Source organism: Theropithecus gelada, chromosome 1 (genome assembly GCF_003255815.1).
Source record: "Theropithecus gelada isolate Dixy chromosome 1, Tgel_1.0, whole genome shotgun sequence".
NCBI classification, from domain to species: domain Eukaryota; kingdom Metazoa; phylum Chordata; class Mammalia; order Primates; family Cercopithecidae; genus Theropithecus; species Theropithecus gelada.
The window spans coordinates 138351307-138366897 of record NC_037668.1 but is presented as its reverse complement, the minus strand read 5'-3'; the positions used below and the strand labels follow the sequence as shown (position 1 = coordinate 138366897).

General features: G+C 36.2%; 1 protein-coding gene across 5 annotated transcripts in view; it reads right to left on the bottom strand.

Moving 5' to 3' along the window:
- Positions 1-15591, bottom strand: part of CDC42BPA (CDC42 binding protein kinase alpha) — a 332255-nt gene that overhangs the window by 215623 nt on the left and 101041 nt on the right. For all 5 annotated transcript variants that reach the window (XM_025383741.1, XM_025383503.1, XM_025383585.1 and 2 more), the window contains exon 3: positions 10215-10298. In XM_025383741.1, coding sequence (XP_025239526.1) covers positions 10215-10298 — 84 coding nt within the window. The remainder of the gene's footprint in view (positions 1-10214; positions 10299-15591) is intronic.

The window sequence follows — 15591 nt, the reverse complement described above, 5'->3', positions numbered from 1 at the left end:
ATATTAAAAAACACTTTTATAGTTCAAAATAATCAGAAAAACGCACAGAATAATTTAAGAACCATGGACCAACCCATCATCCAGATAATATAAATGTCTACATTTTGCCATATTTACTTCTGATCTTTTTAAAGAAATAACATGTAAATTGTAGCCTTCCTACTCCAAACTGCGAACCCATTCTCTTCCCTTTCTCCCGTTGTAATAATAATTTGAAGTCATTGGATAGTCCACCAATTATATGACTTGATCACAAGTGTATGTCTATAAACAACAGATTTGTTTTATGTTTTTAAAATGTTCATGGGCCAGGTGCAGTGGCTCACGCCTGTAATCCCAGCACTCTGGGATGCCAAGGCGGGCAGACTGCTTGAGCTCAGGAGTTCAAGATCAGCCTGAGCAACATAGCGAAACCCTGTCTCTAAAAAAAATACAAAAATCAGCAGGGTGTGGTGGCATACACCTGTAATCCCAGCTACCCAGGAGGCTAAGGCAGGAGAATTGCTTGAACCCAGGAGGCATAGGTTGCAGTGGGCCAAGATAGTATCACTGTACTCCAACCTGGGTGACAGGGTGAGACTTTGTCTCAAAAAAAAGAAAGAAAAAGAAAATGAAAAAATTTATGTGAATGTTATAATTTTATCTATCCTTTTGCAATTTGACTTTTTTTTTTCTCTCAAGAATGACTGCTCTTCTTTTGACTGCTATGGCATACCATTGTTTGAATGCACTATAATTTATTTATGCAATAACCATGGAGAAACATAGGTTATTTCCAGTTTTGTATTATTATTACACAATGTTGGAATAAACATATTTGTACAAATGTGCAAGAGTTTCTCCACTGTATATACTTAGAAGTAGAAATGCTAAATGCAAATTTCAACTTTACCATTTAGCCAATTTTCTTTCCTGAGTGCTATACCAATTACTATCTCCACCCAGAATATAAAAGCTCTGCTTTTCCCCATATCCTCAACTACATATGACATTATTAGACTTTTAAGTGGTTGCTAATACAATGGATGTGAAATAATATCATTATTCCTTTAATTAACATATTCCTAATTACAGGTGCAGATAAATAGCTTTACATACACTTACTGGACACCTGAACTTTGTCTTTTAATTGTTCACTTCCCTTGTCCATTTTATCTAATGGATTGGTTTTTCAAATTTTTTTTTCAAGTTGTAGTTTATTCTGAGAATATATTTCCACTACTATAAAAGTATATCCTGGAGAACCTTAGAAATATATAAACAAAAATAAAAAATAATTTTTTAACTTTTTTTTTTTTTTTTTTTTTTGAGACAGGATCTCACTCTATTGCCCAAGCTGGAGTACAGTGCTACGATCACAGCTCACTGCAGCCCAGGCTCCTGGGCTCAAGTGATCCTCCCACCTTTGCCTCTCGAGTAGCTGGGACTACAGGTGCACACCACTATGACCAGCTAATTTTTTAATTTCTTTCTAGAGACGAGGTCTCACTATCTTGCTCAGGTTGGTCTCGTACTACTGGGCTCAAGCAATCTTCCAGCCCCCTCAAAGTGCTAGGATTACAGGTATGAGCTACCATACCCAGCCTAAAAATTAATTTTATATATCTTAATTTTGTAATACATTATCCTTAATTTTTAACTAAAAAGAAACAAAAATAACACTATGACAGAAACTTCAAAGATAACTCTAAGAAAGTAAAAGTCTCCCTGAGTCATGTTCCCATAGTTTCACTGACCAACTGTTGTGTCCAGAGGTTACCATTATTAACTCTTTGGTCAGAATCCTTCCAGAAAATCTGTGTCTATATAAGCATGCATGCGTGCACACAGAGATTATGTATTCACACGGTATTCCACCTCCCCTATATGTTTTGGTCTTTATACAAATGAGATTATAGTGCTCTGTAAGTTGTTTTTTTTTTTTTCAAGTAACAATGAATTTGAACATCCTTCCATATCAGTACATAGAAATCTACCTAATTTTTTCTTAATGGCTACACCATATTCCAGATACACTAAAAACATTATCATACAGTATGCTATATATAATAAGTGATTATTGTTTCCCACAAGGTAAATTCAACAGTCATGATACACAAAACAATTAAATTACTAAAATCTACAACACTATGCTTTGGTTCTTTCTTCTTGCTCTGTCGCCCAGGCTGGTATGCGGTGGCACGATCTCAGCTCACTGCAACCTCCGCCTCCTGGATTCGAGCAATTCTCCTGCCTTAGCCTCCCGAGTAGCTGGGACTACAGGTGAGCGCCACCAGGCCCAGTTAATTTTTTGTATTTTCAGTAGAGACAGGGTTTCACTGTGTTAGCCAGGATGGTCTTCCTGTCCTTACCTCGTGATCCTCCCACCTTGGCCTCCCAAAGTGCTAGGATTACAGGCATGAGCCACTGCACCTAGCCGTTCTGGTTCTTTTTAAGGGGAAAACAGAAAGCACTTTACATACTTCTTACTAAGTCCTGTTTTATGATTTAACTGACCTGAGGTTACGGTTTACTGCTAACATTTTAGAGAGCTTGTAAAGACTGCCAGAGTCTAGGAGACTACTTTCTCCTGGCTTTATCTCACTATAAGAGCAATCTGAAATTTTATAAACATTCTAGCTAGAATTTAATATTCATTATTTAATTTGACCAATAACTCAAAACTAAAAAAAGTTCCAAAGACTTTAGTCAACAGAACATATTAAACTTTGAGTTCTAATCTATGTTAAACTGTTTAAAAAAACTATTTTTAAAAAATAAAAATAATAGGCCAGGAGTGGTGGCTCGTATCCGCAGTCCCATGCTTTGGGAAGTGAGGTGAGAGGATTACTTGAGGCCTGAAGTTTGAAACCAGCCTGCCTGACACAGCAAGACCCTCTCTGTACAGGGAAAAAAAAAAAAAAAATCTGTCAGGCTGGTGGCATGCACCTTTGTAGTCCTAGCTACTTGGAAGGCTGAGGCAGGAAGATCACATGAGCCTAGGAGTTTAAGGCTGAAGTGAGCTAAGATCACACCATTGCACTCTAGCCTGGGCCACAGAGCAAGACTCTGTCTCTTCAAAAACATTAATTAAAATAAGAAAATAAACAATATAAACTATTTATAACATAAACTTTCAAACGTATACAAGGGTAGAGAAACTAGAATAAAAACCCCCGCTTCCTAATGTACTCAACTTCAACAATTATTTTCTTGGTCAATCTTATTTCTTTTAGACCCTCACTCACTTACTACCATCCCCTAGCACCATACACACACAGGAGCATATACATATTTTTAAGCAAACCCCAGACATCACATGATTTTATCCATAAATATCTAGCTATTAAATGATTCCTATCAATGGCTTGAATCCTGAGTCTAGGTATAAAGCACAGGCTACATTTTTGCTTCAACATATCACATGGCTCTCAGTTGCTTGTCACAATTGGGAAAGGATGGGTTCTGCTGGCATTTAGTGGGTAGAGGCCAGGGATACTGCTAAATAACCTACAATGCACACAACAACCCCTCCAACAAAGAATTATCTGGCCCCAGTTGTCAATAAAGTCCCTGTTGAGAAGCCCTGTTCTAGATCAATATTAACCAAACCATGATGCACATATACCTTGGGTATATATATATATTCATAAAGGTGATCTGGGGATTCAACATGCTTAAAGGTTATAGTAACATCTACTTCATTATCTTTTTTAAAAACAAACTAAATAATATCTCCCCCCTTTAAAAACAGAATATTTGATATCTAAGAATGTATTAACAACAAACATGTAGGAAGGGCTACTGTAGATCATATCACTTCCTCAGATTCACTCACTTTCTCAAAATGTTCATCTAAACATTCTGCTTGCCACAGTGATGTTTTCAACTGTTATACAGTTTTCCTTTTGAAAAAATATTCAGTCTATATTATTTAAATTTTATCCTTAATGGACTACTGGGATAAAGAGCAACAGGAATGCCTATGTTGAAACAGAAGTTAGTAAGGACTACATACATAAATTGTAATTCTGGAAAGTTGATACAGGATTCTCTTCACCATATTCATAAGATGCACTCATCAGACTAACAATCTTATACTTTACATCAAAACTGCACAGATATTTGGAAAGCATGAGTTAAAAAGAAACAAAATCCACTAATGATTATATCTACTTTGGCTTATCATTTAGTAGGAATAAAGACTTCACTCTTCCATAGAATACTATCACAGAGAAATTATTTCAAATAACAACTGAATCTTTCTCTAATATGTGAGGAAAAGGACATTTTTCATTTTTAAAATCTAAACAGGTGAAATTTTAAATTGTAAAATGTTAAGAATTCAAAATATTACCATGGCATCAATTCACTTTTAAGTCTTCATTTTAATATATATCTGATGGCCAAATCAAACATGAGATGTATCATTTTTACTTATTTTTCAGTAAAAAGTTTTATTAAAAATAGAAACAATTTGGTAACATCCACAACTGCCAAGTGTGTGAGAAAACAGACATGTTTACATATTATGAGTGTAAAGATAACTGTCCAACTTTTATAGAAGATAATTTTATTGGAACAATAGCTATCAAAGTTTAAATGTCTCCCCTCTCCGACTAAAATCCCAGAGTTCGACTAGCAAGGACTTTAATTTAGGGAGTGAATAAGTTCTAGGTCAAGCATCAAATGATAATCCCTTCATGTAAAAATTATCCTCGAAATCATTTCAACTTCAGTATACACAAGCTGAAGTGCCTCAGGGCAGCCCACAGCAGTATCTCTAACAGCATTTCATAGTAAAATTTTTTTAAATTTTACATGGCATATACTTTTCGGGTAGCTTGACTAGTTTTGATGCACTAGCTTCTCTCCTGTTCTGAAATTTCTCTTGGTCAAACACATGCAGATAGATAAATGGTAAAATAATGAAATGTATTGACAGTTTGACACTTCATCTTTGTAAGAATTCACACTACTGATAAACTCACAAGTTTACCCAGTATATATAAATATTTTTACAGCATGGTTCAAAATAGTGAAACTAAGGAAACAACCTAAATTCCCATAAACTTAAAAAATCAACCTAATAAAAAATACAGTCATTCAGGCCGGGCGCAGTGACTCACGCCTGTAATCCCAGCACTGTGGGGGGCTGAGGCAGGTGGATCACCTGAGGTTAGGAGTTCAAGACCAGGCTGGCCAATATGGCAAAACTCTGTCTCTACTAAAAATATAAAAATTAGCCAAGTGTGGTGGTGGGCGCCTGTTATCCCAGCTACTTGGGAGGCTGAGGCAGGAGAATCACTTGAACCCTGAAGGAGGAGGCTGCAGTGAGCCGAGATCTCGCCACTGCACTCCAGCCTAGGAGACAGAGCAAGATTCTGTCTCAACAAAAAAAAAAAGCAATATATATATATACACACACATACACACACACACACATGCACACACACACACACACACACACACACACACACAGAGAGAAAGAGCCATTTAGTATAACGAAGCTATTAAGAATGAGATATTATAAATGTATTAAATATACAGAAGTGGAAAAACTTAATACATATTTTAAGTGAAAAAGCAATATGAAAAATCAGCCTTGTAATATGATTTCATTATAATAAAATTTTCTGTTAAGGATAAATAAGAAACCCTTAATAATGATCTACTTAAGACAGAAGGACTGGGGGTATTTGAAGGAGAAAAGGGAACTCGCATTTATTCATTTTTTACTTTGTATAGTACTTTACTAAGAGTAACAACAATTATAAAAATAGCCGAACAAGGATAACAACAATAGAAAAACTAATAAAACAATAGGCATAAATCAGCACTGTCACAGATAAACTAAGATATACTGTTACCCTATTTATGAGACCTTATTATCTTCAGTTTATACATGAGAAAATTGAGCCTTGGAAAAGTTTAACTCTCAGCCCAGTGCAGTGGCTCCACCTGTAATCCCAGCACTTTGGGAGGCCGAGGCAGGCAGATCACTTGAGCCCAGGAGTTTGAGACTAGCCTGAGCAACACAATGAGACCCCGTTTCTACAGCAAATACAAGAATTAGCTGAGTGTGGTGACATGTGCCTGTAGTCCCAGCTACTCCCAGGCTAAGGTGGGAGGATCCCTTGAGCCCAGGAGGCAGAGGTTGCAGTGAGCCAAGATCGCAACACTGCACTCTGGCCTGGACAACAGAGCAAGACTCTGCCTCAATAAATAAATAAAAATATTTTTAAAAGATTTTTTTAAAAGGTTTAACTCTCAAGACAGTGTTTCTGTAAACTATACTGCATCTCTTCATGAAATGAGTAAGGACATCTCTTAACGAGCGAAGTCAGTACTCACTGAATAAATGTGAAGAAAGAAGTAAAATTTACAGAACAGATTGAGAGCAGTAGTTAATTCATTAATTTAGGAGGTTGTTGATAAACTAGCAAAGTCTGTAAATGATGAACTTGTACAGTTATTGGTGATAAACTAGCAAAGTTTGTAAATGGTAAATCTGTGAAATTACTGGACAATTATTATATTATTATACCTTTCTGCCCAGGTATAGAAAGAGAGGAGGCTTCCTAGCACCTTTGAGTAACCCATATCTCATTAATTATATATTTGACATATGGCTTGAAACAGAATAAGGTAAATAAGTTGGACATAAACCTCTGAAAAAATTGTTTTAAAGCATCAACAATACACAAACTAAAAAAAAAGGAATTTTGCTTCTCATTTGTAATTTATTAAGCATCACTGGTAGGTCTTGTTTTCCAAAGATGGATAAGTCATGGTCAGAAGGGTTTTTATAAATTTTTTTTTTAAAAGATATGCTTATTCAAGCATAGAAACACAATTTATATTTTAAAGTGAATTCTTCCTTAAAAGTTTCAATGCAGAATTTCTGCCTGAAAGATAACAGTTTTCTCAAATAGTTTGAGGAGAGTACCTTTCAAATATGGAATCAGTCTTGCATCCCAACAATAAATCACACTTGGGCATGGTATATAATTCTTTTAACACACTGCTGAATTGTATTTGCTAATATTTTGTTAAAGATATTTGCATCTAAATGCATGAGGAATATTTATCTTAAACTTTCTTTGAATGGTCCTTGTCAGGTTTTTCTATCAGCATAACACTGACCTCCAAAAGGGGTCTTATACTCTAAGGTCCTGAGGTCCCTAGCTGGTCTACCTTATACTCTCCACTTTTTGGGTTCTTCTAATGTTTGTTTTATATATAATGTCCAGAATCTTTAGCTGTACTTCACAGAGAACAGGGAGAAATGAGTCTATTCCATCTTGTCTCAGAAACAGAATATATTAATACTTGTTAATTCAATAAAATATTTTATTTTAAATTATACTGTTTTATTTTTGATTTTGCCACTTCCGGCTGTAATGAAAGCTAACCCAGTCATTTGTCCTTTTCACAATTCTTCCCCAAAATATCTAGCTTCATTTAAAAAAAAAGTACAAACTTTAATTCAATTTTAAAAGTTCTAACTCTGAAACAGTAAACTGACTACAGCTGTTATTTCTGCTAAACAGAACACAATTATTTACTATTTTGTAATAACAGGATTTGTTGCTCTAGCAGCTGGGAATGCTGTCACACCTTCAGGGTTTGCATCAGCTGAAGAAAGCCTACCAGTCCAAGGCCATGTCCTTCAGGGGTAGTCCATGTCCACTGACTAGTAGAGGTAGGTGTATAAAGGTTTAGACACTTTGATCCAATGTAGGACACTTCTCAAGAGCCATTTCTGCTACAGAGCTCCCAGTGGAATCAACTGAGGCTGATGGGACAGCTTTACAAATCCTATTTCCCTCCCCCTTCCCTTCTACAGGTGTTGATCTCAAAAGAAATCCCTAACAAATATCTGCACAATAAACTCAATCTTGGTATTTACTCCTTGAGAAATTCAACCAGTGACAGTAAGGCAATTCAGTCTTAGGGAAATTATAAGTAAAAACTAAGGTGTTGAATATAATGGATGCTAGCACATATCCCAGTGATACATGCGACATTAAATCTCCCAGATACTTTGTCAAACAGGATATTACTATACAATAATTACCTCTGGGGGGATGTAGATAAAAAGGAAAAATTATACACTATTAATAGGAATGTAAATCAGTATAATCTTTGTGGAAAACAGTACGTCGATTTCTCAGAACTACCATTTCATCCTGCAATACCACTACTGGGTATCTACCCAAAGGAAAAAAAATCATTATATCAAAAATATACATGTACTCATATGTTTATCACAGCACTATTCCCAATACCAAAGTCATAGAATCAATCTTGCTGTCCATTAACACAGGACTGAATAAAGCAAATGTGGTATGTGTATACACATATGTGTGTATATATATATGTATGTGTGTGCATGTATATACATATATAAAATCTTATCTTCTGCAGCAACATGAATGGAACGGGAGATCATTATCCTAAGTGAAAAAACTCAGAAAGCCCAATACCACATGTTCTCACTTATAAGTGGAAGCTAAACCATGAGTACACATGGACATACAGAGTGGAATAATACATTGCAGACTACAAAAGGTGGGAGGGTGGGAAGGGGGTGAGGGTTGAAAAGTTGCCTATTGGGTCCAATGTTCACTATTTGGGTGATGGGTTCACTAGATGGGTACTTCACCACAGTGCAAAATATGCATGTAAGTAATCTGCACCTTATCTCCTAAATATATAAAAACAAACAAAAAATGTTTAATGAAGAAATAGTATTTTAAAATAATGACCTCTGGGAGGTAGAGAAAGGATGGACTAGGGTGGTAAAAGAACGCTTTGGCTTTATCTGTAATATGCTATTATTTGTTTTACAAAGAATATATTTGTGCTTCACTTCTAAGGGTTTTTGTTTTTTTTTTTTTGAGACGGAGTCTCACTGTGCCTCCCAGGCTGGAGTGCAGTGGCGCGAGCTCGGCTCACTGCAAGCTCCGCCCCCCGGGTTCACGCCATTCTCCCGCCTCAGCCTCCCGAGTAGCTGGGACTACAGGCGCCCGCTACCGCGCCCGGCTAGGTTTTTGTATTTTTAGTAGAGACGGGGTTTCACCATGTTAGCCAGGATAGTCTCGATCTCCTGACCTTGTGATCCACCCGCCTCGGCCTCCCAAAGTGCTGGGATTACAGGCTTGAGCCACCGCGCCCGGCCCCTTTCTTTTTTTTTTTTTTTAGTTTAAAAAAAAAACTAAAACCAAAAACTTGGCCAAAATGTTATTAATTCTGGGTAACAGAACAAAAGTGATTATTAGTTTCTTCTTTGTGTTTTCAAATTTCTCCAAAGAAATAAATAATGAAGTATTTACTTTCACTGCCACCACATCTGTCATCATGGGAACCCTTTTTGCTTTTCCCTATACGTTTGTTCATCTTCGGGTTGCTACAAGTACTGACAGATAAAAATTTCTAAGGGCGAATTTCCCATTATTTTCTTACTAATCTTACCAACTTCCAGGGCTATTATTCAGCCTGCTCATCAGTATCACTTTTTATCAGTTAAAATACTGACAGAATTCTACACCAGTTAAATTCTGCTTCCCTGAAGCCCCAGAATGCCTACCCCATTCAACCCTTCCCCATGATACAGCACAGCAGAGGACCCCCAAGAACTCCACCCCAGATCTATGTGTGCCATCAGTTCTGACCAGGCCATACTAGCTGCTGGATATTTTTAACATCACTCCAGTCAATCCTTCCCTCAAACCTACATAAAAATGCAGGCAGTTCTTGCACTACTAGATTTTACTACAACTCCTGTAATATAAAAGAAAATATGAAGTGACTGCATAATCAGCATTAAACAGAATTTCCAGAGGGTATGTTCAAAACTCCTGCTGACTTTTGCTTGTAGCAGAATACAGATAAATACAGAATAATATAAACAAGTTATGTCACGTTAGAAATCATCCACTACAAAATGTCTTTCTATAAAAGAAAGTAGTTTGCAGACATCCTTTAAATATAACTGCATAAGCCCCACATTACAAGGGTTTCCATTTAGTATTCTAATATTAAATTAGCATATGGATTGTAACCTTTATCATAATTACATCACAATTGTGTTGAATTTGTCTTTTATGCCTTAAAGAATGTCACCATAGACAAAATGTTACCAAGTAATATTTAATGAGCTCTATGTAATTTTATAGTTCCTGAAAAATATTTCTAAAATATTTATATATTCCAATACATAAGACTCTTACCTCAGCTCTTTTCAGCATTTCCCATTTATTCAATATTTTCATGGCAAATACTTTATCTGCATTTTTAAGTTTTACTACGGCAACCTAGAAAAGATATAGGAAATATAAATTTTAAAAGAATGACAAATAATTTTTTTCAGTCATCCATTTTCCTTTTTCCTCTCTGTAAAAAAAAAAAAAATACCAATTATCAATTATGTCAATGCAGTTCAAATTCTAAGATCCTAAATTAAATAATGTTGTCAGATGAAAAAGTTAGTGAACATGTGCCAAATAACAACTGTATTTGTGAATACTGTATTAGTTGGTATTTGGGAACACTGTATTAGTTGGTAATTATACATTATATCCCCCTTTCCAAGTTTTCTGCCCTGGAATTTAAACTCAATATCTACTATCACTAAGAAACTGAACAAAATGTTCAACAGGAAAGAACTAGAGCTTATTAAATAATGCATGCAAAATTCCAACACCATGTTACAAGGAAGGCCAGCTGCCAAAACAAATATGTTCTGAGAGGATCAAACAATATGAAATAAACTGAAAACGATCCTATTTTTCATATCACATACTCTTACATACTATACCATAACCCCCAACCACATACTATACCATAATCCCCAAACCACATACACACATATACATACGCATAGAGAGCAATTAAAACTGACAATTTCACAAAAACTAAACTTTACACATTCCTTCCAAAAAGAAAAAAAAGGAACATTTGTAGGGAGACCCCTTGAAATATCGCTATGGAATAAAAGATGAAATGCTCCTGATTATTGTAAATACAAAATTGCATGCAGGATTGTGTAAAGACAATGCCAGGTTGGACTGCCAGAATGAGCCAAGAGCGCATGATGTGCTTCCCCCTGCAGAGAGCCTATGAATGGACGTGCAGTCAGGGAGGTTTCACATCACCAAGATTCCTGTCCCAGAAAAGCAGATGTTCATAGCTCTGGGAATAGAATGAGACCCTTGTGGAGAGCCTATAAACGGATGCATGCGGGGATGCCTGTCCATATGGATAAGACAGGGCTATAAACAACCTCATCTTGCCACGGCTCTTCTAGACCTCTTTAGGGTTAAGGCATACTCCTTTCTGAGAATTTCTGGTCTAACCGGTTGTCTAGCTTCACGTCCTGTTTCTATGGATTGTTGGTAACCAGCTTTTGCTACAACTGTTATTACTGATTAATATCTTGCTAATCATAGGTTATGGAAAGACTGTGTTTCTGTTTTAAGGCTCTGTTAGAAATTACTGATGCACACACTATATTGTAAATTCCTATCTCCGTATACTGTGCTTCTGCATACAGATGTTATGTTAAAGAATTACTTCACCCCCATGTGACCATCTCACCCCATAATCAAATGACCCTAAATCCCTCACTAACCTACTCCTGCCCTGACTAAACTTAATAATAAATGCTGGTATATCCAGTGCATTGGTGGCATCATGGGACCAGAAGGCAGTGACGCCCCTGGACCCAGCTTTCACTATCTTGTGTGTGTCTCTTATTTCTCGACCTGCCGATCTGCCTGGGAACAAAGAGAGAGCCCCGTTGCATTGTGGGTTGCTGGCCAGATCCCTCAATAAACATTTATTTCTGTATTTTACATTTCAATTGTGAATCAAAAACTATCAAATACAATAAATAAAATCCCTTTCTCACTCTCAACAAATTGATTACGTTTCTATTTCTATCTCTCTGCTTCAGTTTAACCAGATAATCTATAAGGGCACTTCCACCCCACTGGATTTGCCATAGGCCAGAGGCTAGCCTACAAAAGAGGAAAACAAAGGTTGAAGGAGGATGCTTCCAGTTACTGGGGGTGGGTGGGGAGGAAGAGAAATGCTACCCTAATATGCAGAAAGGGAGGTCAAACTATATATAGCAGATCTTCAAACTGCTGTTCAATGGGATATTTCCAAAAATAGAGTATAGGTTTAAATTCAAGTGCAAAAAAAAAAAAAAAATAGCAAATGTGCATATCAAGGTTATTTAATAAATTTATATTTGGATCAGACTGCAATAAAAATAACATGACCATATAATTACAGTAAGTGTATGAATACTAAATATTTCTTGGTAATTGTTATAAGTGGTTATAATGACTGATTATAGTTTTTCATCAATTAAAATGGTGAGAAAGAAAAGGAAGTATCTCAATTTCAAACACAATCACTTTAGCCTTCAGTCATATCTGGAGAAATGATGGGTCAATTAAATTGTTCTCTCAATGGAATCATACTTAAAAAGGGCTTTAATAAAGAATAAGGAAAAACCTGAAACATTGTTTCACTAAGATCTCTGAAAGGGGGAACACACCACCTGAGCTACTGCTTAGACTCAAAAATCAAACCCTGCACAATTGGGAGTGCACATGGACAGACGGACAGGAGCACTGAGCTATACAAGATTAAATTTAGGGTGGGGAAAACACACAGAACGCTAACACTTACACCCTCTTATTCTGATTGAGGGAAGAATAGCTGAAAGACTCCAAAACTTAGGTATCTTCCCCTCCTAAGGTCACAATGTGAGAAAAGTACTAGCAGTACTCTACAATTCACCAGTTTTCTATAAATATGTACCTGATGATAACTACTAACAAAAAGTAGTGGTAGTAGTAATACCCACCCAATACTACTAGTATAAATCTAATAGAAGGAGGAGTGTGTTCTAAATGCCAGGCACTATGGTAACAGTTTTACACAGGTAAATCCCTTATCTGCAATTCTAAAAGACAAAAGGTTTTCATAACTCATTTGGCAGCATATAGTGACATCAGGCTATTAATATTCTTGCTTTTTAATCTCACTTAGTATAAAAACAAACATGCTTCATTGAAGAAATGTGAATGTATCTGTTTATGAAGTGCTGCTCTAAACCCTAATGGGAATGTTACGTAAAATAGAGTATACTAACTAAATTATCTTTCTAAAATCCAAAAATATTGGAACCAAAACAACTTCTGGAATATACAACTGTGCAGTAGGAATAATGATGATGCCTAATATTTATTGAACACTCAAACACTTAGCTAGCATTTATTGTGGCTGTTTTGGGGAGTGGTGATAGCATGGATTCTGAAGTCAGACTACTTGGGTTTGAATCCTAGTTTTGTCATTAGCTGTACAACTCTCGGCAAAAAACTTAACTTTTCAATACTTCAGTGTCCTCGTCATGATAACGGGGTTAATAACAATACTTATTATCATTGTGGTAAAGATTTTAAAAATTAATACAAGTATAATCGTTGTACTTGGGATTGCTGACCACTAATTATTAAGGTATTGTGGTGTAACTGATCAGGGCCAAGATGAGACCCATTCTACACACCCGTGCAGTCATCAGGGCTGCCGTGCTGCTGCACAGTGAAAAATATTTTCAAGTTTTTCAAGGGTCTGGCACTTAGTAAGCATTCAGTAAGTGTTAGCTATGATTATGTGCCAGGCATTACACTAAGCATGTTATAGCCCAATCTCTTCACTGCCAACTCTACCTCTAATATGTGGCAAAGAATACAACTCTCAATTTCTTCAGTTTCTTTAACTACCAAAATAAAAAACCTTTCATCTCTTTAATGTCTAACTTTCTATAATTTTAGACTTATGAAAAATATATTTACATAGAAATATGGACAGAAATACCCTCAACTGAATATATCTACATACAAATAAAAACTAAGCCACAATATTCACCAGTATGGTTTTCAATAGTAAAATATTGAAATGAACTTAAATATTCTAAATGGTCAATTTGACTAAATGTGGTATCTCACAGTATGACAGAAAATTACTCATACACTTTAAAAAATTACTGAGGAATGTTAATAGGGAAAAGTTCACAGTATAAACAAATAAGTTTATTAAAGTGTGTACACTGTGACTTTTTTCTCTCTCTCTCTATATACACACACACATAAAATATGTACCATAAATTTCTATGCTTTATGTATATTAACAGAAGAATCAAAAGATCAGGTATTTCTAGGTGATGCAATTTCTACTTGCTTTTCTACATTTTCTATATAAAACACATAAAATCTGAAGCATGGAATGAGATAGTATGGGATACCACATCACATCCTGGTCATGAAATGACCGCTAATTGTCGAGGTATTGTGGTGTAACTGATCAGGGCTAAAATGAAGCTACATTTTAGCTTGTGTGTGGTCATCAGGAATGCCATGCTGCTGCAGGGTGGAAAACATTTTCAAAGCTATCTTATAACAGTTTCATGAGCTACCTAAAATATTTTCTGGAATAAGGTGAGTGTGGTGAAATAAATGTCAGTTCAGGAAATATTCTTGAATTATCGAATTGGTAAATGATGAGAAAAGATATGAAGTTTACAAAGTAATAAAATACAATCAAACTGATCTTGCTTTTCTCCTTTAACACTGCAAGTCATATTCATATTCATTTCAGTAGCTAAAAATCAAGAAGAGGAGGATTTTCTTAGAACTCTAACCTCAGGTCCTGTATATTCAAGAACCATAGCTAACATATAAGAGTGTAGTATGTTAAAATGTCCTTTCTTGTTTAGCTTGATCAAAATTAAAAGTACATTTAGTATGAACTGCAAGACTACAGTTTAACACAGAACAGACATATTTTTAAAAACATTAGCAATGTCTTGAAAGGCTTCATAGTAAAAACATGATATTAGAAAACCTGTAATGATAATAATTCAAGAATTATTTCTGTAAACACTACAGAAGCTAGTGTTTTTTAGTCATTTGAAGCTACAAACTAGTTACAAATTGCAGTTACAGAATTTTATGTTCATTCTTAAGTTACAGGTTGTAGAAAACAGAAACAGTTGCCATGGACTTCTATAAATCTAGTCTTCCTGCATATAGCAAGAATTCATTCACCATACCTCCTCTGGTCCAACCCATTCCAAGCTACCATTATATCTTGCCTGAGACCGGGCGCCATGGCTCATGTCTGTAATCCCAGCACTATGGGAGGCCAAGGTAGGTGGATCACCTGAGGTCAGGAGTTTGAGACCAGTCTGGCCAGCATAGTGAAACCCCATCTCTACTAAAAATACAAAAATTGGCCGGGTGTGGTGGTGGGCGCCTGCAGTCCCAGCTACTAGGGAAGCTGAGGCAGGAGAACTGCTTGAACCCAGGACACAGAGGTTGCGGTGAGCTGAGATCATGCCACTGCACTTCAGCCCGGGCTGAAGTGAGTGAGACTGCCTCAAAAAACAAACAAACAAAAGAAAATCTTGCCTGGATTGTCCTACCTGACCTCTCTACTTCTGTCCTCTCATCCCACAATCTATCCTCAACACTGAAGCTACAGTTGATCCTCTTGAAATGTAGCTCAGATCATGACACTCCTCTGCTCCACAGC